Raw genomic sequence first — 22,689 nt, forward strand, 5'->3', positions numbered from 1 at the left:
TATTCTAGGGATAGACAGAGAAGGAATACTATCTGCACCTGTACTGTAGGAAGAGACAGGGAGGCAGTACTATCTGTACCTACAGTGTTAGAATGAAAGCCTGGGAAACCGTACTACTATCTGTATTATAGGAAGATACTGGGAGGCAACACTACCTGAAACCAGATAAATATAAAGACTGGGAGGCAGAACCATCTATACCAACATCATTATAGGGACAGACTGGGAGGCAGTACCATCTATACCAACATCATTATAGGGACAGACTGGAAGGCAGTACTACATGTAATATAAGGAAAAAAACTGGGAGGCAGTAATATCTGTTCCTACATTATTACAGGGAGGCAGTACTTTCTGTACCTGCATTACATTATTCAAGGAAAAGAGAGGCGATACTATCTGTAGTTAGCGTTACTTATATTATTCTAACGATAGCACTTTGTATGAGAGACAGTGATATCTTGGGGGGGGGGGGGGGGATAACATTTTTGGGGTTGGGGGGTTTCTTTCTACACTTTTTACTAACGGGTGTTCAGAAGTCTATAACCACAAGGGGGCAGCATTTCCTACAGTCATATACTCCGGCTGACTAGCTGCTGCGGAGGGCTTTCATTGTGCGCGCGGAGGATGGGGGCTGAGACGCGCGCAAGGAGGAGGGGGGGGGGGGTATATTCCACAAGAAGCAGCTTCAAAGAAGTGATTTCATGATGCACCTGCTGTCAATTGTGACACCTGAGAACAATAACGGGGACCCAAAAAATTTTTTTTTTTTTTTTTTTTTTAAATCAATTCTGTCTGGAACCAATATATATAACAAGATGCTCATTAAAGTCCTGAGACACAAAAGTGATTTGGCAAAAGTAGTTCTATTTATTTACAAATGGGCGGAGGCAGATTCCAATAAAACCACAGTTATGAAACTTAACAAAAAAGAGCAACAACAAAAAAAAAAAAAAAGTTTATTTGAGAATTATATTCTGAATGGGACATTAAAACTTTTTTCGGAAAATGCTTCTTGTGGTGACGACCCAAAGTGTGTAACAGCGACTTTCCTCCCGACGTACATCCGCTCAGTGGCTCTCTCCTTTCTTGCCTACAACCTGGAAGGAGAGTCAAAAGAAGTTGGAAAAACATTAAAAAAAAAAAAAAAAAAAAAGGGAACATTAACAAAACAAAGCACATGAAAAAATAAAAACATAAGTTTTGGTTGTAAAGAAAATCCCAGGAGTCCGTGCCTCCTCCTCCTCTTCCTCACTGTCCTGTGACTGGCTGTGAGACAACCAGCTGCAGCAGGAGCCTCCCCCCTCTGCAATAAACATATGCTGGGAGCCAAATCAGGAGGAGATTAACCCTTGTGTTTAGGATTTCTGCCACAAAACAAATGCAGAAAAACCAGACAAAAAGGGTCTAAGGGGGAGGTCGTCTATTACATTTATTTATTCGATTTCTAAGTTTAGCGTTTCTTTAACCCTCTATTACCGCATTTTATAAATGTTCAGATGACCATTTGGGATTTTTAGCTTTTGCTGCTTAAAACATGTTAATTTTTTATTTTTTATTTTTTTTTTTATTCTTAAAAAATAAAAAGTTGTGTTTTTGTTACATCACTTTTACAGAAATCGCATCCATGGGAGTGCCAAGAGGTGCGCCCACACATTGATGACCAATCCCAAAAGGACACACCATCATCTATGAAAAGCTAGAGTATTTTTTACAGCACTTTTGCTTGTTTTTTTTTTTTGGGGGGGGGCTGTTTTTTTTAAATAAATAAATAATAAAAAAAAAAAGTGTTAGCATTTAATAACTACATTTTTGTTGTGCAAAGAAATTATTCCAAATAAATGTAAACCCCTTCATGACATGGTGACTTTTTTTTTGGGATGTTCGTTTTTTTTCTCCTCTTCTTCCAAGAGCAATAATTTTTTTCCAAAGAAAAATTACTCCAGTAATAGCAACAGTCCAAACGATAGCCGGCACCCATATCTTCTGAAAAAAAAAAAATAGATCTTTTTTGTCCCTTTTTAACCACTGGATCAATAAAATGGTTGAACTCAACAGTACAGAAATTAAAAAAAAGAGGCAGAAAATAAATATTTACTGCGCTCTTAGGCAACATGTTTCAGATGTCTCTACATGGTACTTTGTCAAAGGACCATGCAGGTCTGAAACATATAGCCTGTGAGCCTGTTCAACCATTCCTTTAAGAAGATGCAAGTGCCGGGTATCATTTGGACTGTTAGCTCTGTCGACTAATAAGAAAAGTTATGTCAGGATTTTTTTTGTGTGCCAGGCGGTGGTTTTTATTGCTACCATTTTGGATTACATAGAAGATGTTTTGATCACTTTATTTTGCATTTTTCGCGATGTTGTTGTGACCCATAAAAATGTCAATTCTGGATCTGGCGACTCAAAGATTTTCTATTTACTTTATGGATTAAATAACTAACATTTTCCTAAATATATATATATATATATCTATATCTATCTATCACATGTGCAGGAATACCGAACAGACTTTTTTTCTTACGATCTTTTAGTCGCTTTTTATTGCAAAATTTGGGGGAGAAGAGTGGGAAGCAACAGGCGAAAAAAAAAAAAACAATTCTGGGATGTATGTATATTTGGAGTTAAATATTTCTATATTTTTCACATTGGACTTTTGCGGATGTGGCAATGGCAAATAAAAAAAAATAAATAAACTTCTCTCTTAACTTTTGTACTGGGAGAAGGAGGAGTAGTTCATGCTTTGTTTCTAGAAACCGTACGAATTTTTCGTAAAATTTACATTTTAAGGAGTTAAAAAAGTAGCACTTGAGCCGAGATTTCGTTTTACCCAAGTGCCGTTTTGGTAAGCTGGAGCAGAATTTTCCACATCTGAATATTCTTCCTTTTTTGCAAAATATCGAGTGTAATGTGAATGGTTCCCATATCCAACCCCCCCCCTGACTCACCCTCTTGAAGTCGTTCATATTCGTCGCCTGTACGGGGGTCCCAATAAAAGTGAAGTATGTGATTCTTGTCGCCTCCTCGTCACCCTGATTGGACTGGACAAATAGCTGAAAGAAGAATGATTAGCGGCCGGTTAGGAAGACACTGGGGGATAGACGTGATAAATCTGGTGTGAACGCACTTTTGTGGGATCAGGTGGCCGAGCAATAAAAGACATAATTTAATTAGTTCACATATCAATTAGCCGAGCAGATTTCACAGATTTTGCAAATTGGAGCTGTCCTAGCAAAGTCATTCTGGAGCAGCCACCTGTGTGCCGCGCCGCAGAATGGGTTATTTAAAGGCTGGTGGATGATACGGAGCGGAAATGAAACTTAAAAATAATTTATCTATGAGAGCTGGAGCAATGAAGCACGCTAATGAGGCCGACGCGGCCCCGCCAATTAGGAAAAAAAAAGGACCTTCACAGAACGGCCCTTACTGCCCGCAAAGTTTCTGAGCTGAGTTTATATTGTAGAGGATTTTACTAAAATAATAAATAAAAATTAAATCTTATAAATGAAATTAAATAACTACGTCAATTTACCTTGTGGATGTCCATGCACAGTTCCGCCCCCTCCCCCCCCCCCCCCAATGATGATCATTATGAGACCTCAGCCGTCAGTCACCAGGACAGAATCAGAGTTCTTCTGCTGCTCGGTTGATGAAGGTCTCGACACAGTAAGTCAAAACTTTTGACATATCGAAAAAAAGTTTTTGGAAAACTTTTTCTAGAACTTTTGAAAAAAAAAAAGTTGCCAAACCAAAAGGAACAGGTATAAAGAAATAAGCGTTCCTTATCACTCTGATCTCCCACGGCCCCTGTGGTCTCCTCCGGGATTGTCCTGTCCATCAGTGGCCTTAAGGGTCAAGTGACTGAAAGGACGGGGAACCCTCTGAAGTATTTCATAGCAATCTTTTCACACTACCAAGTTATCAAAAGTCTTGGAAGATCCTTTGATCTCAAAATAAAAACTGAAAATTATAAAAAAACTAAAAAATTAAAATGCGGCTTCAGACGACTACAACATTCTACTATACGGCAAGAAGCTGAGATATGGGGAGCTGTTTGTTGCAGACCTCATACTTTAGTCGCCTATGACGTGGAGGAAACTCTTATTTTTAGGGGTTTTTTTTAAACTTGGTAGATCCAAATGATAAAGACCTCGGAGATGTGAAAGTTATGGCGAGACAGCAATGTTCTCTCTATGTCCCCGACAAACAGATATATGTATTCAGCTTCCTGAACCCCACGTTATAGGGTATAAAACGTGATAATATGTCATCACGTAATGATTGCTGGAGGTCTGACCTCGTACACCCCCCACCGAACCCAAAAATTAAAGTTGTGCACTTTTTCACCTTTGGTGAACCGATCCCACCAAGATAAAAGGGATAATTTCCATCCTCAGAAATGGACATTGTTGGTTAGTACTTATACATACAAACAATTTTTCATTTTACTCCTTATTAAAATTTTCAGCCGTTCAGATATATGAAAAACGCACTTTTATTCACAGCTCGTTGCCTTGGAGACAGACCGCCGTTGCTAAGCAGCGAGACATGCGGAGTGTTTACAAACTCTTTACCGGTGGTCGGTCTCCAAGGCAACGAATGAGCTGTAAACAAAAGTGTTAATATCTCAAGAACGGCTTAACACTTTAATAAGCAGTAAATTGCAAAAGGTCTTGTTTTTCCAAGCCCTATTCAACAATAGAGTGTAAAAACTAAAACCTTCTATGCAAGGCATGCTGGGAATTGTAGTACAGCATCAGCTAAAGAGCAATGGAGTAAGATGAAAGATATTCTAAAAAAAAAATAAAATAAAAAAAAAAATTGCTGAAGTGTTACTGACCACGGCTGACTTACCGTTACACTGTTTACGTTCTGGAACTTCACGTAGCGGAGCTGCACGATGCCGTCCTCCTTAATGTCGTCCGCCGTCATCTCCAGCGCTTGGGTCGGTTCGCTCCTCACGGCTTCATCAAAATCCATGGAGCGCGGGAGGTTTATGAAGATTTTTACAAACTTTGGACCTTGACCTGCGGAGAGGAACACTGTTATTTTTAGCTCCATATTCGTTTTCAATCCTCAATCAGATACATTTCAGGACGGCAGAAGTTCCTGCCACAACTCTCCAGAGGATAACCGATCGCAGCAGTCAGACCGCCGGGATGCCGCAGTCACGATAAACAGCAGCATCTAAGGGGTTAACTGCTGCAACCGGAGCTAGCCGTGATCATACCTTCTGATCACAGGGGGGCGATGGGGTTACAGCAGCCAGGGGTTTACTGAAGCCCCCCAGTTTCCATCATGTTTGTACTCCCACTTCATAGGAGGGGGCCATTACTAAAGTATTGGAGTGCAGTGTACAGTTCATCGCAGGGTTCAAGTTCTGTAACAGAACAAATTACAGATCCAAAAAAGAAAATTCAGATCAAAATAAAAAATTACATAAAGTGGAATCCCGAGTGACTGAAGCTGTACTGAGCATGAGCGACCACGGCCCAAGTCACTCTCTATAGCAGCGGTGGTCACACATGCTCAATATTGATCCAAATCAGACATGTAACTTTGGGCTCCCATTCTTGGGATCAGTAAGGTCCTCAGCAGGTTCTCCATAAAAGCTACATCGGCAGACAGGACGGCCGCTTCCTCCCTCCACTGACGCCACACCGGCAGACAGGACGGCCGCTTCCTCCCTCCACTGACGCCACACCGGCAGACAGGACGGCCGCTTCCTCCCTCCACTGACGCCACACCGGCAGAGACTACAGACGCTCCCTCCCCCGCTGATGGCACAACAGCAGAGGGGGCGGCCAGTTCATCCCCCGCTAACGCCACACCAGAGTAGAGGGTGGCCGCTTCCTCCTCCGCTGACGCCACACCAGTGGAGAGTGCGACTTCGGCCCAATTCACTCTCCATAGCAGCAGTGGTCACACATGCTTAACATTAATCCATTCACATACGAAACTTTGGGCCTCCATTCTTGGGAACAGTAGGGTCCTCAGCACGTTCTCCACAGATGATGCAGGACACAGAGGACGGCCGCTTCCTCCCCCACTGGCGCCACACCGGCGGACAGGACGACCGCTTCCTCCCCCACTGGCGCCACACCGGCCGCTTCCTCCCCCACTGACGCCACACCGGCGGACAGGACGGCCGCTTCCTCCCCCACTGGCGCCACACCGGCGGACAGGACGGCCGCTTCCTCCCCCACTGGCGCCACACCGGCGGACAGGACGGCCGCTTCCTCCCCCACTGGCGCCACACCGGCGGACAGGACGGCCGCTTCCTCCCCCAGATGACGGTACACCGGGGAGACAATGGTCATCTCCTCCCTCCGCTGACACCACACCGGCATAGACGACGGCTGCTTCCTTCCTCCCCCTGCTGATGCCACACTGGCAGAGACAACGGCGATTTCTTCGCTCCACTGATGCCACACTGGCAGAGAGAGCAGCCCCTTCCCATATCACATAGGAGACGTTGGCTACTCTCCTACTTTAGGTCAAACAGAAAAAGACAAAGACAGCCATTTCCTCCCTCATTGCAGATCAATGCCAAAAAATCTTAGCAGACAAATAGTTTATGCCTCCGATTGCAGAACTAATACACTGATTATTTTTGCACATGAATGGAACTGGTACTCGAAAAATGAACGACTGAGGCCAAAACGGAGGAAACCAGTGCCGCGTCCCAACCAGTGATACAAGTCAGAAGTGATCTCTACACTTTGTGACACAAGGGCTTCACGTAAGGTGCCGGTGTAATACACTCACCGTTATCTGGACCTTGGAGCTTCATGGAGTACAACTTCACCGGCTGGTTGAAAGCTACAGTAATCAGGAGCTGGGGGGCAAAAATAGAGGGGAAAAATAGATAAGTTTGCAAAAAAAAAAAAAACAGGCGAGACCATAAAATAATCCTGTGACTGACAGAAGAGCAATTTGATTCGCGCTGCCCTGGTCCGGCGTCCAGTCCGCTCCTCCGTGGCAGCCGCTGCTTCTGGCATCCTGGGTGCCTCTGGGGCTCATTATACCCTGAAGCGCGACCCACAATATGGCGTCACAGAGCCTAGTAAGCTCCAGCTATCGGGACGCAGAAGTGAAGACCGGCTGCCACAGAGGAGCGGACCGGATGCCGGACCAGGGCAGCAAGGGTCGACCCTACAGGAATAAAAACACAGCATTTAGCTCTGGACACAATCTATGAAGAATACAGTGCTTTGTCATTATGGCGCTTTGGGTAAGACTTCATGGATGTCCTGTGCCATCCTAAAGCCCCTGATTGGATGACCCTCCGATTCAACCATTAAAGTCTTTGATCGTGCCGTGGTCACTCTTGGCCGTAGCGATCTAAGGAGACTATCCCCTTTCGAAAAACAAGGTTTCCCAGTGACCCAATACCACCATGTGAGAGACAAAAACGAGAAGAAAAAAAAAAACACACCTTGTCAGTAACTCCTTCCTGAGACATGACGTTTGAATCACTGCCTTTTTTTAAAAAAAAATATTGAAAAAAAACTAATACTTTGTGCCGCCATTCCCGATCTATAAAACTAAAATGAATTAACCCCTTCACCACCTTGGGATTTTCTGTTTTGCTCTCTTTCCCAGAGCTATAACTTTTTTTTTTTAATTTTTCCATCAATACGGCCGTGTGAGGGAGAGTTGTACTTTACTTTTGAATGACATCATTGATTTTTACCATAAAGTGTACTGGAAAACAAATTCCAAGAGTGGTGGAATTGCAAAAAAAAAAGTGCAATTATTATTTTTTTTTTTAAACCACGTTCACTGTTCACTATATGGTAAAACTGACCCGCCATTATGATTCTTCAGGTCATTACGAGTTTGCTGATACCAAACATGTACAGGTTCTTTTTTATTTAAGCAGTGACATTTTTTTTAAAAAGTTTGTAAAAAAAAAAAAAAAAAAAAAAAAAAAAAGCGCCATTTTCCGAGACCTGTAGAGTCTCCATTTTTCGGGATCTGGGGCCGGGTGAGGGCTTATTTTTTTGCGCACCGAGCAGCTGTTTTTATTGATACCATTTTGGGGTAGACTCAATGTTTTGATCGCTCGTTATTGCAATGTTGCAGCGACCAAAAAAAATTTAAAAAAAATTCTGGCGTTTTGATTTTCTCTCTCGTTACGCCGTTTACTGATCGGATTAATTCTTTTTACATTTTGATAGATCTCTTGGGGGGGGGGGGGGGGGGTTCTTTTCCAGACCCTGGATTGTCATGCCAAGTCATCAGCGCCCCGCAATCACGTGACAGGGGCGCAGATAGGCGGGGTTCGCAACGCGCTTAAATTGATAGCGGCATTTAACATGTTAACAGCCGCGGATGGATCGCAATTCCACCCGCAGCTGTTAAGGTCACCTGTGGATGTGGACAGGTATGTGCAGATGCCATGTCGTTAGCGCCGCACACCTCCCTACGTGGTGATTTGATAATTCCCTTTAACTGCTCTATTTCCCTAAATGATTGGCCGGTATTGATCGCCATTATCCCTCTTAGGCCGCGAGCTCCATGACTGATAGCAGGTGCTAACTTTTGACAATCACCCTTGTCCAATAGGAATTACAAAGAAGGGTGCACAAATATAGGCTTCCTTCCGCCACATATAAAATGTCTGCACCGTGTAAAGTGCCGCCACTCACCTGCTCATCGCAGTCCGATTCTAGAAACGTCGGATCCTTCCGTAAACAGTTTTCAAACCCGTGCTCGTCGCTTTCATTAAGACATTCACACCCGGCTTTATTAATAAAGGGCATTAAATCCATCTACAAGGGAAAGCGAGGAGCCGAGGTCATCAGAGAAACACGAGGACATAAAAGATCTAAACCAACACAAAGCGGCACAAGCAGCAGATGTGTAACAGCAAAAATCCAGGCATTGCAGCTAAAACAGTTAATTACTGGGGACCCCCCACCACGTAGATCCTACTGATCACTAAAATTGGATTTACACAGGAAGGTGGTGTGTAAAGCGATGTTCATACTAAGCGTTTTCTCCAGCACTTTTTTCTGCAGCAAAACCCGATCTCCTGCCAGGAAGGTTTCTTCAGTATTTGGCTTGTTTTTTTGCTGCGTTTTTTCCACTGTCCTTTAGTCTGTTTATGCATGTACACGGTATATAAAAGTTTAGTAAAAAAAATAAATAAATCAAATCTCAATTTTAATTCATCAGGTTTTGGCATAAAAAAATGCTGCAAAAACCTGATTTTTTCACCACTCATTACTTCTAATGGGTGAAAAACACAAAAAAAAAAACGCTGAAAGAAGTGACATGCTCTACTCTACATAAAAATCATGCAAAGCACAAAATACTGTCGAAATAAAAACCAAGGTGTGTGCATGAGATTTCTGGAATATCAGACTTTGCTGATACTGTAAAACGCAGTAGAAAATTTGCATACAAAAAAAAACAAAAAAAAAAACCACACACTGAAAAAACGTCATGTGTGAACATCGCCTTAATAGTGCAGTAATGAAGCGTTTGTGGTGTCATTCCAGAGTCTATAAGGCTCTGCTGCCTGCTTGGAATGGTGGCAACTTGCACGCTTGACCACCACTTCTATAAAAATCCTCAAGAGAAGGGGGCCGGCGCGGCAAAGGGTAAAAGAACAACAACAACAACAACAAGGGGGGCCGGCGCAGCAAAGAGAAAAACGAACAACAACAAGGGGGGCCAGCGCAGCAAAGAGAAAAACGAACAACAACAAGGGGGGCCGGCGTGGCAAAGAGAAAAACGAACAACAACAAGGGGGGCCGGCGCGGCAAAGAGAAAAACGAACAACAACAAGGGGGGCCGGCGCGGCAAAGAGAAAAAGAACAACAACAAGGGGGGCCGGCGCAGCAAAGAGAAAAAGAACAACAACAAGGGGGGCCGGCGCAGCAAAAAGAAGAACATGGCCATCCTTTGACTCGGTGTAGTTTTGCAACAGTTGGAAAGGTTTAGGTTGGTGACCACCACAACGTGACGCCCCCCTGAGTTTTATCATCATCGTCCTATTACTTACGTAGCCTTTGGGGATATCGGTGTCCTCGTTGTTCCCGGGGTCATTTTCTAGGTGCTGTTTGATCTTATCCTCGAGGCCGGTGGCGTCCGCCCCCTGGTACTGGTCGATTTTCACTTTATTTCGAAAGAATAAAAAGGTAGGTGTTGCCGATATGTTATTGGCTGCAGCTGTACCCTAAAATTTAAAAAAAAATTAAAAAAAAATATTGGAGGCAGAGAAAAGACTAAAATCAGGATTCATAATAAATCAGACAGACAATCACATACAAATCACTAGGGCTGCATTCACAGACACTTCCATTTCTACATTAGTGTAATTTTTTTCTCCAACGTGTCGTTCGTTCTGAATCAGTTTTTTTCTCATCCGATTACATAAACTGAAACAGGTAAAAGGAATTTTTTTATTTTTTTGGAATCTATGGACTTTCACCGATGCAGTTATTAAAAATGGATGGAACAATTAAGGTCAAAGTCTGCCTCCGTTATCCATCCGTTTCATACACATTTCCATAGACTTTAATGGCAGTCAGATCTGCTTTCAGGATTCTCCGGCGCTGGCAAAGCAGGTGGTCACACGACAGCAAGTATGGAATCACGTGTCGCGAAGACGAGGGTGGCCTCGCTCAATTCGCTTGCATTGACCAAGGCCGGACACGTCTAGTCGGAATGTGGCCGGAAGTTTGCAAATCACATAACCCCTTTAAGACTGGTTTCACACATTACACATTTGATTTTGTAGCACTTTACTGCGCCTGCAAAGTAGAAGTGTTTTAATTCAATCTTATCTAAGGGGGTAACGTTTTTCCTTGTGGGGAGTGACAAGCCAGGCCTGACATGTCAGAGTGAGGAGACTTCAGCTATGCGTCCTGTTTTTTTTTTTTAGTTTTTGGAACACCCTGTGAGTCAACGTGTAACACCACCACAGAAGGAAGGAGGAGTTAGAATGGAGGAAATAATGAAGGGTGCTGACATAGGTCTGGAAAATCCAGTTACCGGTTAGAAATTATTTTTCCCTTCCCCACGACAGCACCATGGAGAGATTAGAGGAATGCCTTATGGAGGGACCACTGCTTGCAGGACTTTCCTCCCAAAAGAAAAGTCAGCAGAGCCCAAGTCCAGCCTATAAAAATAAAAAAAAAAAAAGGTGGAAGGTGAGGACCACGTAGCTGCCCTAACCAATCTGCCCAAGAGAGGAATTAGCCTGCTTTGCCCAAGATGTGGACACAGCCCTGGGGGAGTGCGCTTGCAAGTTTCCCGGAGGACCTAGACCCCTTGACGTTTATGCCAGTAAAAATTCCCATTTTGACCCATCTAGCCAGAAACCCTTTTGACACCACCTGGCCTTTGCCCTGAAAGAACACAAAGGGAAGTAGACTTTCTGAAACCACTCATTGATTCTATCTGTTGTAGAAGACACCTCCTTATGGCTATTATTACTAACGGCCTTCAGCTCAATCTCGAGCCATGACGACTTGATGGATGAACGCTCTGTAGGAAGAGATTTTGTGCAAGCCTAGATAAGTCCACCAGGGTCTTCTCCGCCACTATCTTGATTTTATCAAGCCATCGGGTTGCTGGTCTTAGTCTTTGCCTTGTTCCATCTATTCTTCCAACCATGATGTCCTTCTCCAGTGATTGGATACATCATATGAAGAGAGCAAAGTTGTAACTTGGTGATACTTGCTTCGAATGACATGTCTGGCTTGATTTGCTCCAATACTGATTTGTTTATTCTTCATTCCATCCATGGTATTGATATCATCCTTCTCCAACACATTTCGAAGGCGTTGATTCTTCATCATCCAGGTCTAGCATCCATATGTTACTACAGAAAAGACCAAACTATATACGAGCAGTGTCTTCATCGTCAGTGAAATGTTCCTCGATTTGAAGACCTTGTCCAGTGACTTCTTGGCTGATTTGCCCATAGCTAATTTCGCATTGACTTCCGGTGTCGTCGCTGCATCTTGAGCCATCATCGATCTGAATAGGCTAAAGTCCTTTACAACTTTCAATTTGTCGCCATCCATCTCAATTGTATCCCGGTTGTACCTAGAAGTAGTCAATATCTTTGTCAGTTTTGTGTTGAGTAGAAGTCCCCTGCTCAAATTTTTCCAGCTTGGCACTCCGTAAGTCCTTCATTCCATCCACGCTTGTTGCCATCAATGATGTATCTTCTGTGCATTTAATCCCTTCATAACCTGCGCCGTACATGTACGGCGCATATCGTTTCTCCCCCTTTTATGCAGGCTCTGGCACTGAGCCCGCATCTTTCCCAGCACATGACAGCTGATCGGTCGGCGCTCATAGCTAGAGAGCATTTTTTTGCTCTGCAAGAACCCCCTTTTGCCCCATTCATACTAAGACAAAAAAAAAATATATAAAAATATTATATTATATTATATTATATTATATTATATATGGTATCGCCGAGTTCAGAATCACCCGATCAATAAATAAAAAGAATTAATCCGATCGGTAAACTGCGTAAAGACGAAAAAAAAAAAAGAATCAAAAACGGAATTACCGTATTTTTTGGACTATAAGACGCACCGGACCATAAGACGCACCTAGGTTTTAAAGGAGGAAAATAGGAAAAGAAAATGCAAGCAAAAAATGTGGTAATGATGCCCTGTTATTGGGGGGGGGGGGGGGGGGGTCTGCTGCTAACACTGGTATTGGGGTAATGTCCCCCAATTCTGTTAATATCTTCCATCCTGGTATGCATGGCCCCTCCTTCCTGGTATAAGAGGCCCCCATTCCATCCTGGTATGTATGGCACCCTCTGAGCCCCCATCCTGGTATATATGGCACCCCTTGAGCCCCACCACACTGCTTATAAAAAATAAATAAATAAATAAATAAAAAACACCCACTCATACTCACCTCCTCTCTCCTCCAGGGCTGTCCCGCTCTTCTGCCGACACACTCTCACTGTGTGAGCCGCGCATGGCAGGGTGCGCATGGCGTCCCTGCCATGTGCCCTCACACAGTGTGAAATGCTGTGCTGGAATAGTCACTGCTCCCCACGCCGGGACTGTGTGTGTAGGGAGCAGTGACCATTCAGTCTGTTCAATAGCCGGCACAATGAACCGGCAGTGTGGCTCCTGCTGCTGCTCTGCGGTCAGTGTGCCTGTTATTAAAGACCATGAATATTTACTACAACACATGGGAATGGGTTGTAGGGAACATTCATGAGCTTTAACAGCGGGCACACAGACCGCAGAGCTGCAGCAGGAGCCGTGCTGTGGCTCCAGTGTGTTGGCTATTAAGAAAAATTAATATTCATTGCTCTCCACGCCCATGGGCGTGGGGAGCAGGGAATATTCATTTTCTTTAGTAGAGGGCACAGGGTAGGCTGCAGCAGGCGGCTGCTGCCTCCTGTGCACCGCTGATCCCCCGCTGCCGCTCCCCCATACCCACCACCACGCACAGCCATGCATATAGTATTCGGACTATAAGACGCACTCCCCACTTTCCTCCAAAATTTTGGAGGAAGAAAGTGCGTCTTATAGTCCGAAAAATACGTTACTTTTTTTGGGCAGTGCAACATTGCAATAACGGGCGATCAAACCATCATACCTGCCCCAAAACGGTATCAATAAAAAAGTCAGCTCAGTGCACAAAAAATGTGCCCTCACCTGGCTCCAGATCCCGAAAAAAAATGGTGATTTTTTTTTTTAAAAAAAACTTACTTTAGTGAAAACAAACTCAAAAGAGAACCTACACGTTTATTATCTACAAACTTGTAATGACCTGAAAAATCATAATGACACGTCAGTTTTCGCATTTATTTCATGAACATAGTGAAAAAAAAAAAAATTACACTTTTTTTGCAATTTCATCGCACTTGGAATTTTTTTCCTGTTTTCCAGTACACGATATGGTAAAATCTATGGTGTCGTTCAAAATTACAAATTGGCTGTGTAAGGCTGTGTGCCCACTATGCGTTTTTGAAGCGTTTCCGCAGCGGCAATTCTGTTGCAGAAAAGCTTAAAAAAAACGCTTGGTAGAAGGACTGCAATGTTCCCCAATGATAATCCGCATGTGCTGTGCACGTTGCGGAAATTTCTGCTGCGGATCATCATTGCGGAAAAATAAGCAGCACTACCAATCATTTTGCGTAATCGCGGCATTTTCGCCGTCATTGAATCGCTTAATAAACGCATGACTACATGTCCACTTGAGAATATTAAGCGACTCAATGTGCGGATGGTACCCGGGTCTGGAGAAGAGGAGACTCTCATCCAGACCTGAGTACCACAGTACCTGTAAAAAAAAAAAAAAAAATTAACATTATTCTCATCTTCCAATGACCCCCGGTCTCCTTCTCCGATGCCTCTGGTCTTCCCGGTGTCTCGCGGTTGTGTAAAAGGACCTTCCATGACGTAATTTAGTCATGCGACGGGTCACGTGACCGCCGACAGGGAAATCGCATGATCAAAACGCATGCGTTTTTTTCTGCCAGGGAGATGCATAAACGCTGGAGCATTTCTGCATCGTGCGCACTTAGCCTAAGGGCTTTTTTTTTTTTTTTTTGCGGGACACGTTGAGGGAAAAATAAAGTTATGCTTCTGGGAAGAAGGGGAGCAAAAAATGAAAGCGCAAAAACGGAAAAGGGCCGCGGCGTGAAAGGGTTTTGATCGTCCAGCAATTTTGATTCCTTTTTTTCGGCAAGTCCAGCTTCCCTGAAAATAGCTTCTGCATATAAACTGAAGAGAAATGGTGGCCGGATGCAGCCTTGTCTGACGCCTCGCTCTACTTTGAACCATGCCGTGCCGTCGTGTTCTGTACGGACTGTTGAGTGTACAATTCCCTTTCCTTCTCATTCTTGGGGTTATTGCAGAATGAAGGTAGTACTATCTCATGGGACCTATGAAAAACTGAGGCCACTTTAGGGAGAGAGGCTGGGTCAGGTCTAAGTAGGACAATCTGGAAGGAAACTCGTAAAGGGTTGTTTTGTTGATAGGGCCTGCAGCTCTCCAGTCCTTCTGGTTGATGTAAAGGCTTCTAAAAATGAAGTCTTAATGGTTAATATCCTGATTGGGAATTCTGATAATGGTTCGAATGGGGCTCTGGTCAAGGCCTTCAGGACTAGGTTGAGGTCCCAAGGTGGGGGGGGGGGGGATCCATGGCTGATGCAGTATAGTCGAGCGACCCACTGCTGTTAGATTAAAAAGAACCCCCAGGGCCGAGATCTGGACTTTAAAGGGTATTTAAGACCCTTTTCCTACCCCTTTTATAGGAACTCCAGAATGACTGACCAGGGAACCGGGTTATTTTTATAAACGATTTAACCCTGAAAAATGTAGGATTTTTTTTTCAAAATTCTAGCCTAAATATTAGTAGTGATCTTCCTAAAAGTCATTAAAGGTACAGCTTACATTTTTTTGAGAATTCTTTGGCCTCTAAAAGCTCTTGCTCAAACGCCACACCGTCAGATGTAGACCCCTCATGTTGGGATGGAGGATAGGCCCTTGAGAAAGTAGGTTTGGGACTTCTGGAAGGACCCATGGGTCCTCCACTGCCATCACGAGTAGCCACGTGAACCAATGCCTTCTGGGTCAGAAAGGTGCAACTAGTACTATTTTTGCCTGAGCTGTCCGAATCTTCCTCAGCACTATTGGAATTAGTGAGATGGGAGGGTAGGCGTAGACTAACCCCCTGGGCCATTTTTGAACGACTGCATCCACCCCATAGGGGAAATTCCCTTTGGTCTAGGGAAGAAAAAATAAATAAAAATTCCAAAATGTGTTTATTCAGTTTGCAAAACAGGTCCATTAAAGTCTTCCCCCATCTGCAGGACATTTCCTGGCATATTACTGGGTTTAGAGACCACTCGTCCAGAGGTAGTCTGCTTCTAAGTTTTCTTTCCTTTTTAGGTAACTCACTGACAACGACCGAGAGTTTCCTTCATCTAAGGCTATCATCTCCCTTGCTTCTGTCATGAGTTTTTTGGATCTTGTGCCCCCTTGCTGGTTCACATATGCCACTACCGACCAGTTGTCCGACGACACTTTTACGTTGTCTACCCTTTCTCCTGGCAAAGTTCCTAGTAGAGAGAGTTTTACTGGCACTAGTTCTTTCATGTTTGACGATGACTTTTCCAGATTTGGCAGCCTACCCCCTTGGAGAAACTTGCCCTCTGTGTGGGTCTGTACTGATGATTTGGGGGTTTTTATTTCCCATGGGACCCCCCCGGGAGAGGTTCTTTTTTGTAGAGCCACCACTTTAGGGATTCCTGTATAATCCTTTGTAATTCTTAAGATTCTTCCATTCAAGTTCGCTTTGATTCCTTCTCCCTTTCTTAAGATTTCCCACTGAAGTCTACGAAAGTGGACTTAGGTCCAAGTCACCGCAGGAATCCAAGATGTTAAGGATCCTAGTACTGACGTTGCTTTCCTCAGAGTGGTCACCGGGTTGGCGATTATTTCAGATGCTGACTTTCCTTATTTTAGAATCTAGCAATATTGCCAGAAATGTTAGCCTCCATTCTGGGGTGGACTTGGATTTTTTTTCATTTATTAACCACCCCAGCGAGACTAATATTTGACTTGATTTACAGTCCTTCTGCAACCTGACCATGATTTTCCTACTATTAGAAAATAGTCCAGGTATGGGATGAATAAAAGGTCTCTCTCCCTGATAGGAGCTCACATTTCTGCCACCAATTTTGTGAACACCCTTGGAGCCATTGAAAGGCTAAAGGGGAGAGCCTCGAATTGTAAGTGGACTAGACATCCCTGAATGTTGATCGCCACTCATTTGTGGTGCTTCTGAAATATCGGAACATGATAATAGAATCCTGGAGATCTATGGTCGCCATAAAGCATCCCAGAAACAGAAGTTTTACTGCCGACTCAGTTGTTTCCATTTTTTAAAATGTTTTGTTACCAAGAACGGATTTAAATTTTTTAGGTTTAGAATTGTCCTGAAGGATAGGTCCAGTTTGATTCCTAAAAAGAGAAAACTGTAAAAATCCCTTCCTTTGTCTTCCTCTGGGACCGGGGTAAGCACTACCTTCTCTATTAGCTACAAAACTTGCCGTTCTTGGGCCTGTTGACCTATCCTTGAGCGCTGGTCTTCCATGACCATGAACCTTTCTGGGGGGGGGGGGGGGATACCAAACTCTAGCTTTAACCCTTCACCAATGGTGTCCAAGTTCCACTGGCTTAAAGATATATTTTCCGAGGCAGGAAAAAAAAAACAACTTTAAGTCTTCCACCTACCAGGGTTCTGGCGTCATTGTCTCCCGCATCTTTTGGGAAGCCCTGATAAAAATAAAAAAAAACACTATCCCCCAGGGATTTCTTTCCTCTGTTTCTGGACCCTTTCTGGTCCCTTTGTCTCGGGGACACGACTTGTCTTGTTCTTCTTCTATGGTCGAAAGGGTTTTTTGAACTTCGAAATACTGGTTATCGAGAACCCCTTTTTTGAATCTGAAACCTTGTCCAAGATTTCATCTAGGGTTGAACGAAAGAGGAATTTGCCTTCACATGAAATACCACAGAACCTGGACTAAGAATGAAAATCCCCCCGTCCAGTTTTTAAGCCAAGGAGCCCTACTGGCTGAGTTTGAAAAGGAGCATGTGCGTGCCATAAGCAATTGGTCCATCGGACACTTGTTCCTAACCTGGGATTCTAGGTCAGCCTCGGACTGGCTTGGGAAAGGTCCACCAGTAAGGCCACGGCTCCACTATAAGTATTTTTTCTCAGGAGTGGGAGCCAAAACCAGGTGAGGAACAATCCGAGAAAAGGTATAGTAGAAACAAGTCACCAATTCTGCACTTATCACCCACTCCTGGTTTTGTCTCCCACTCCTGAGAAAAAATACTGACCGAATACTAATAGTGGGGCTGTGGCCTAACACTGATTATTGAGGCCCACTGTTAAGCTACTTGCAAAAATAAATAACCTGACACTAGTACACAAATTTATTTTTGCTTCTATACAATATTCATTTGGCTAGCTTGTTTAATGAATGATCGGATTATACCTTTTTCTGCAAATTCTGAATCAAGCGCAATAGCACTACTCATTAGCAGTCCTTCAGAGCGGCCTACCGGAGGATTCTCCTATCCTCCTGGGGGCGAGTCCGAGCCAGTTTCTAGTTGATTAAGCTATACACTATGAAATCTTTCTGTGCAGGTGGCCGCTATGATGGACTTACAGGCTGTCGCCCCCGACTCCCGGGCCTTCTTCAGAACACTTTCTGCTTTCCTTCAACAAACCTGCATCATCAAACGGGAGCGCAGTATTACGGGATACTTTAGACTTGAACATCTATTTTAGGTACTTTATCCCAGATCTCTGAGGCCTCCGGCGCCAAAGGATATTTCCTTTCAATTTCTCTTGGGATGAAAGCTTTGTTCCATTCTTTCTTGATAAGAGAGGCAATGTTTTAGTGGACGGGAAAATGTGCTTACAAACTTCTAGCCTCCCCAAACATTATGTCCTACACAGATTTTGGTTCTTTTAATCTCTTCTACCCTCATTGTTGCTCTTACCGCCTTCACCAGTTTAGCCATACCTTCAGTGGGAAAGCACGGCTGACCCCACACAATCGTCCAAAGGCAAGGACAACGGTGACTGAGTGGAACCCTCCTAGTTCCCCGTCATCGACCTCATCGTCTGGGCCAGAGTTTAATAGGGTTTCTTGAAGACATGCTGGGCCCCATGAACCCCTTTAATGATTTTTTTAATTTCAACCTTCATCAGGGTCTTCACACTTTCCATAAGGGAAGGGCATACTTCTGCAAGGGTTCTTTCACTACAAGCTCAGCATTCCTTATGTTCTGTTTGGGCCTACACCTTCCTAGGCCTGTCTTAAAGTACATATGACAGGCATCAAGATAAAGGAACCCCTGGACTCACCCTACCTGGTGCGGGAACTACCAAGGCCGGCGGTACAGCTTCTTCCGTAGATGGATAGTTGGAATATTCCTCAGGCTAGGATGAAGAGTTATACTCCTCCTGCCGAAAGGACGTCCACCGGAACCAAGAACTGATCTCTCTACTTCCTGTAACCGACTTTCAGAGGAGGCCTGTGGGGAACACCGCGCCATACCAGGCCATGTGTACCCTCCAAGCTCACTGCCATCAGGGAATATTGCTTCCCCAGGAAGACACCACACCATGCCAGGCCATGCATCCCCTTCCAGATCTAAGCCATCAGGAATATTCCTTCCCCGGGAAGACAATGAGCAATGCCAGGCCATGCTCCCACCCAACCCCACCCCCGTTCACCTCCCCCGAAGATGCCCCACCAATTTCCTGCCTCCCAGGTATACACAGCTCCGTACCAGGCCGTGTTCCTCTTACCGGAAGTGACATCTACGACCGCTACACCAAATACGGCTGCGCTCCCGGCTTCTCCTGCTGGGACCAGCCGCCCCAGGTAAGACTTCTCTTTCCCCACGGCAGATGCCGGGGAACTGTAGGTCTCCCTCAAGGACAGGAAACCTCTAAAGCGTAGAGAGGGTTCGCCTTATAAAGCTGTATGCTTTCCTGTTCTTGGGGAGCATCCTCTCCCAGTGCTGCTGTCGTGGGGGAAGGAAAAAAAAAGTCAGCATTTTAATTAATGTGCATATGAAGCTGAAGAGCTATGGTAGATCCGAAGACTGTCACTCCGGCTCTATTCCCTGCCCGTCTGCTGGACTGATGAAGATTCCTTTGCTTGAAGTTACACAGCATACAGGCTGTCAGTCAAGGAGGAGGCAGCGCTGGGACGGAAGAGCTGGAAACAGCCCAGGAGCTTGAAATCTACCAGGAAATAGGGCGCTGAAGCAATCCGGGCCGGGCGCAGACTAGTCCACGTGTACATAGGGGCAGAATATGGGACTGATATCTACAAAGGAGCAAGACGACACTGCCCCCACAGACCTGCCTGTCATATTCATAGCTCCTCGGACATTACCCCTTATGTTCTCCAGTGACCGTCATCGCTGACCCTGAACAGAGGAGCGGGTGACGGGGCAGCACACAGGGGTCGGGCGCAGGTGACTTACTTGGCACTGATGTACATCTACTTCCAGAAAGACGGCCTGCGGATACTTATTGCTCAGCGAGGTGAATACCGGCGCTATCCTCACACAGGGGGCGCACCTGCAAAACAGCAACCGGCAGACGTGACCTCACAACAAAGAGAGAAAACACAGCGCGGACAGCAGACAGGAGGCGCCGCACCAATCCCATCCACTAAGGAGGGATTAGACTAAAGCGTCACCTTATTACTAAGCCGAGGTCAGCGGTGATTCATAGACCTGGTAGTAGTGCATGCAATGTGGAGGCCGTCATATAGCAGTACAGGACTACAACTCCCAGAATACACCACACATGAGGAGATACTGAAACCATCAGTGTACATACATCACTGATCCTGTACTGACCTGAGTTACATCCTGTATTATACTCCAGAGCTGCACTCACTATTCTGCTGGTGCAGTCACTGTGTACATACATTACATTACTTATCCTGTACTGATCCTCAGTTACATCCTGTATTATACTCCAGAGCTGCACTCACTATTCTGCTGGTGCAGTCACTGTGTACATACATTACATTACTGATCCTGTACTGATTCTGAGTTACATCCTGTATTATACCCCAGAGCTGCACTCACTATTCTGCTGGTGCAGTCACTGTGTACATACATTACTGATTCTGAGTTACATCCTGTATTACACTCCAGAGCTGCACTCACTATTCTGCTGGTACAGTCTCTGTGTACATACATTACATTACTGATCCTGTACAGATCCTGAGTTACCTCCTGTATTATACCCCAGAGCTGCACTTACTATTCTGCTGGTGCAGTTACTGTGTACATACATTACATTACTTATCCTGTACTGATCCTGAGTTACCTCCTGTATTATACCCCAGAGCTGCACTCACTATTCTGCTGGTGCAGTCACTGTGTACATACATTACATTACTTATCCTGTACTGATCCTGAGTTACCTCCTGTATTATACCCCAGAGCTGCACTCACTATTCTGCTGGTGCAGTCACTGTGTACATACATTACATTACTGATCCTGTATTGATCCTGAGTTACATCCTGTATTATACTCCAGAGCTGCACTCACTATTCTGCTGGTGCAGTCACTGTGTACATACATTACATTACTTATCCTGTACTGATCCTGAGTTACATCCTGTATTATACTCCAGAGCTGCACTCACTATTCTGCTGGTGCAGTCACTGTGTACATACATTACATTACTGATCCTGTACAGATCCTGAGTTACCTCCTGTATTATACCCCAGAGCTGCACTTACTATTCTGCTGGTGCAGTCACTGTGTACATACATTACTGATTCTGAGTTACATCCTGTATTACACTCCAGAGCTGCACTCACTATTCTGCTGGTGCAGTCACTGTGTACATACATTACTGATTCTGAGTTACATCCTGTATTATACTCCAGAGCTGCACTCACTATTCTGCTGGTACAGTCACTGTGTACATACATTACATTACTGATCCTGTACTGACCCTGAGTTACATCCTGTATTATACTCCAGAGCTGCACTCACTATTCTGCTGGTACAGTCTCTGTGTACATACATTACTGATCCTGAGTTACATCCTGTATTATACTCCAGAGCTGCACTCACTATTCTGCTGGAGCAGTCACCCTGTGAGGTCAGCCACTATGGCCCTGCGATCTGTCACGCACTACTACTCTCAGCATCCCTCCCTCCCCGTAGCTCAGCTTCCCGTCTTACCCTCTCATGGTGAACTTGACCACGCCGAGTCTGGAGCCGACCGCGCTCAGCTCCGGCTGGAATTCCGCGTCTCCGCCGATCACCTTCACCCCCACCATGTTCCCGCACCTCTATCCACCGGCAGCTGAACTCGCTCGTTTCTGCCGCGTCACGCCGGGCCCTGGCTGTTCTTCAGTTCCCACAATGCAAAGCGTTGGAACGCCGGACCACGTGACATGAAGCCTCCGCCGCCATCTTTCTCGCTGGCTGATTTTTCTGGTGAACTTGAATTTGTTCTTCATATAGGCAGCGTCGCTTCTCGTCACGTGATGTGCAGAGGTCACCTGACTTGCGTTTGCGCTGTCTTTAGTGTTTAGGCTTCGGGAAAATGGCGGAGTGGGGACAGAATAGTGCAATGTGATGCCCTGAATCATGGAGTGAGAGTCCACTGCGCTCTATGGAGATGTGATATAGAGAGAGGGGGTTATGTGGTGGCTAGCCCTGCCGTGCAGCGGGTGCATGCACCTCCCACTGAAAAGTCAATCATTTTGTTTCTCTTTTGCAGAACTTCATCCAAAATTATGTTGTTTCCTTTCGGTTATTTTTTTTTTTAACTTTTGCACTGTATTAAAAAAAATAGTAAATGAAAAAATATTTTTTTGGTTTTGTTTCTCAATCTATAATTTAAAAAAAATTTTCTTTCTGCGGAGGTTTATTCATTTTTTTATGGATTTAATTTTTTTATACACCGTATTTGGTATTCACTTTTTTGGGGGGCTTTTTTTTAGCTTTATTGCTTTGTCAATGTCAAATATATATTTATTAAAGTATGAAATTGTACAAACAGCAAATTACAAATACGGCATCATTTTTTATATTATTATTATTATTAATAATAATTTATTTATTATTATTTGTTCTTTTATTTTATTTTTTTTTTTTACAAAACTTTTTTTT

General features: G+C 44.4%; 1 protein-coding gene across 1 annotated transcript; it reads right to left on the reverse strand.

Annotated features, from left to right (window-relative positions):
* Positions 1 to 847: 847 nt before the first annotated feature.
* TXNL1 (thioredoxin like 1) lies at positions 848 to 22,011 on the reverse strand. The gene is made up of 8 exons (XM_073655094.1): positions 21,754 to 22,011; positions 20,025 to 20,121; positions 10,019 to 10,192; positions 8,658 to 8,780; positions 6,772 to 6,841; positions 4,858 to 5,030; positions 2,952 to 3,056; positions 848 to 1,100 (listed from the first exon to the last, which is right to left on the reverse strand). Exons 1-8 carry the CDS (start codon positions 21,849 to 21,851, stop codon positions 1,071 to 1,073), a joined length of 870 nt encoding a protein of 289 aa, XP_073511195.1. The 5' UTR covers positions 21,852 to 22,011; the 3' UTR covers positions 848 to 1,070.
* Positions 22,012 to 22,689: the final 678 nt, after the last annotated feature.

Source organism: Phyllobates terribilis, unplaced genomic scaffold (assembly GCF_046119375.1).
Source record: "Phyllobates terribilis strain yellow unplaced genomic scaffold, ASM4611937v1 Scaffold_1__5_contigs__length_1240528914, whole genome shotgun sequence".
In the NCBI taxonomy this organism is placed as follows: Eukaryota; Metazoa; Chordata; class Amphibia; order Anura; family Dendrobatidae; genus Phyllobates; species Phyllobates terribilis.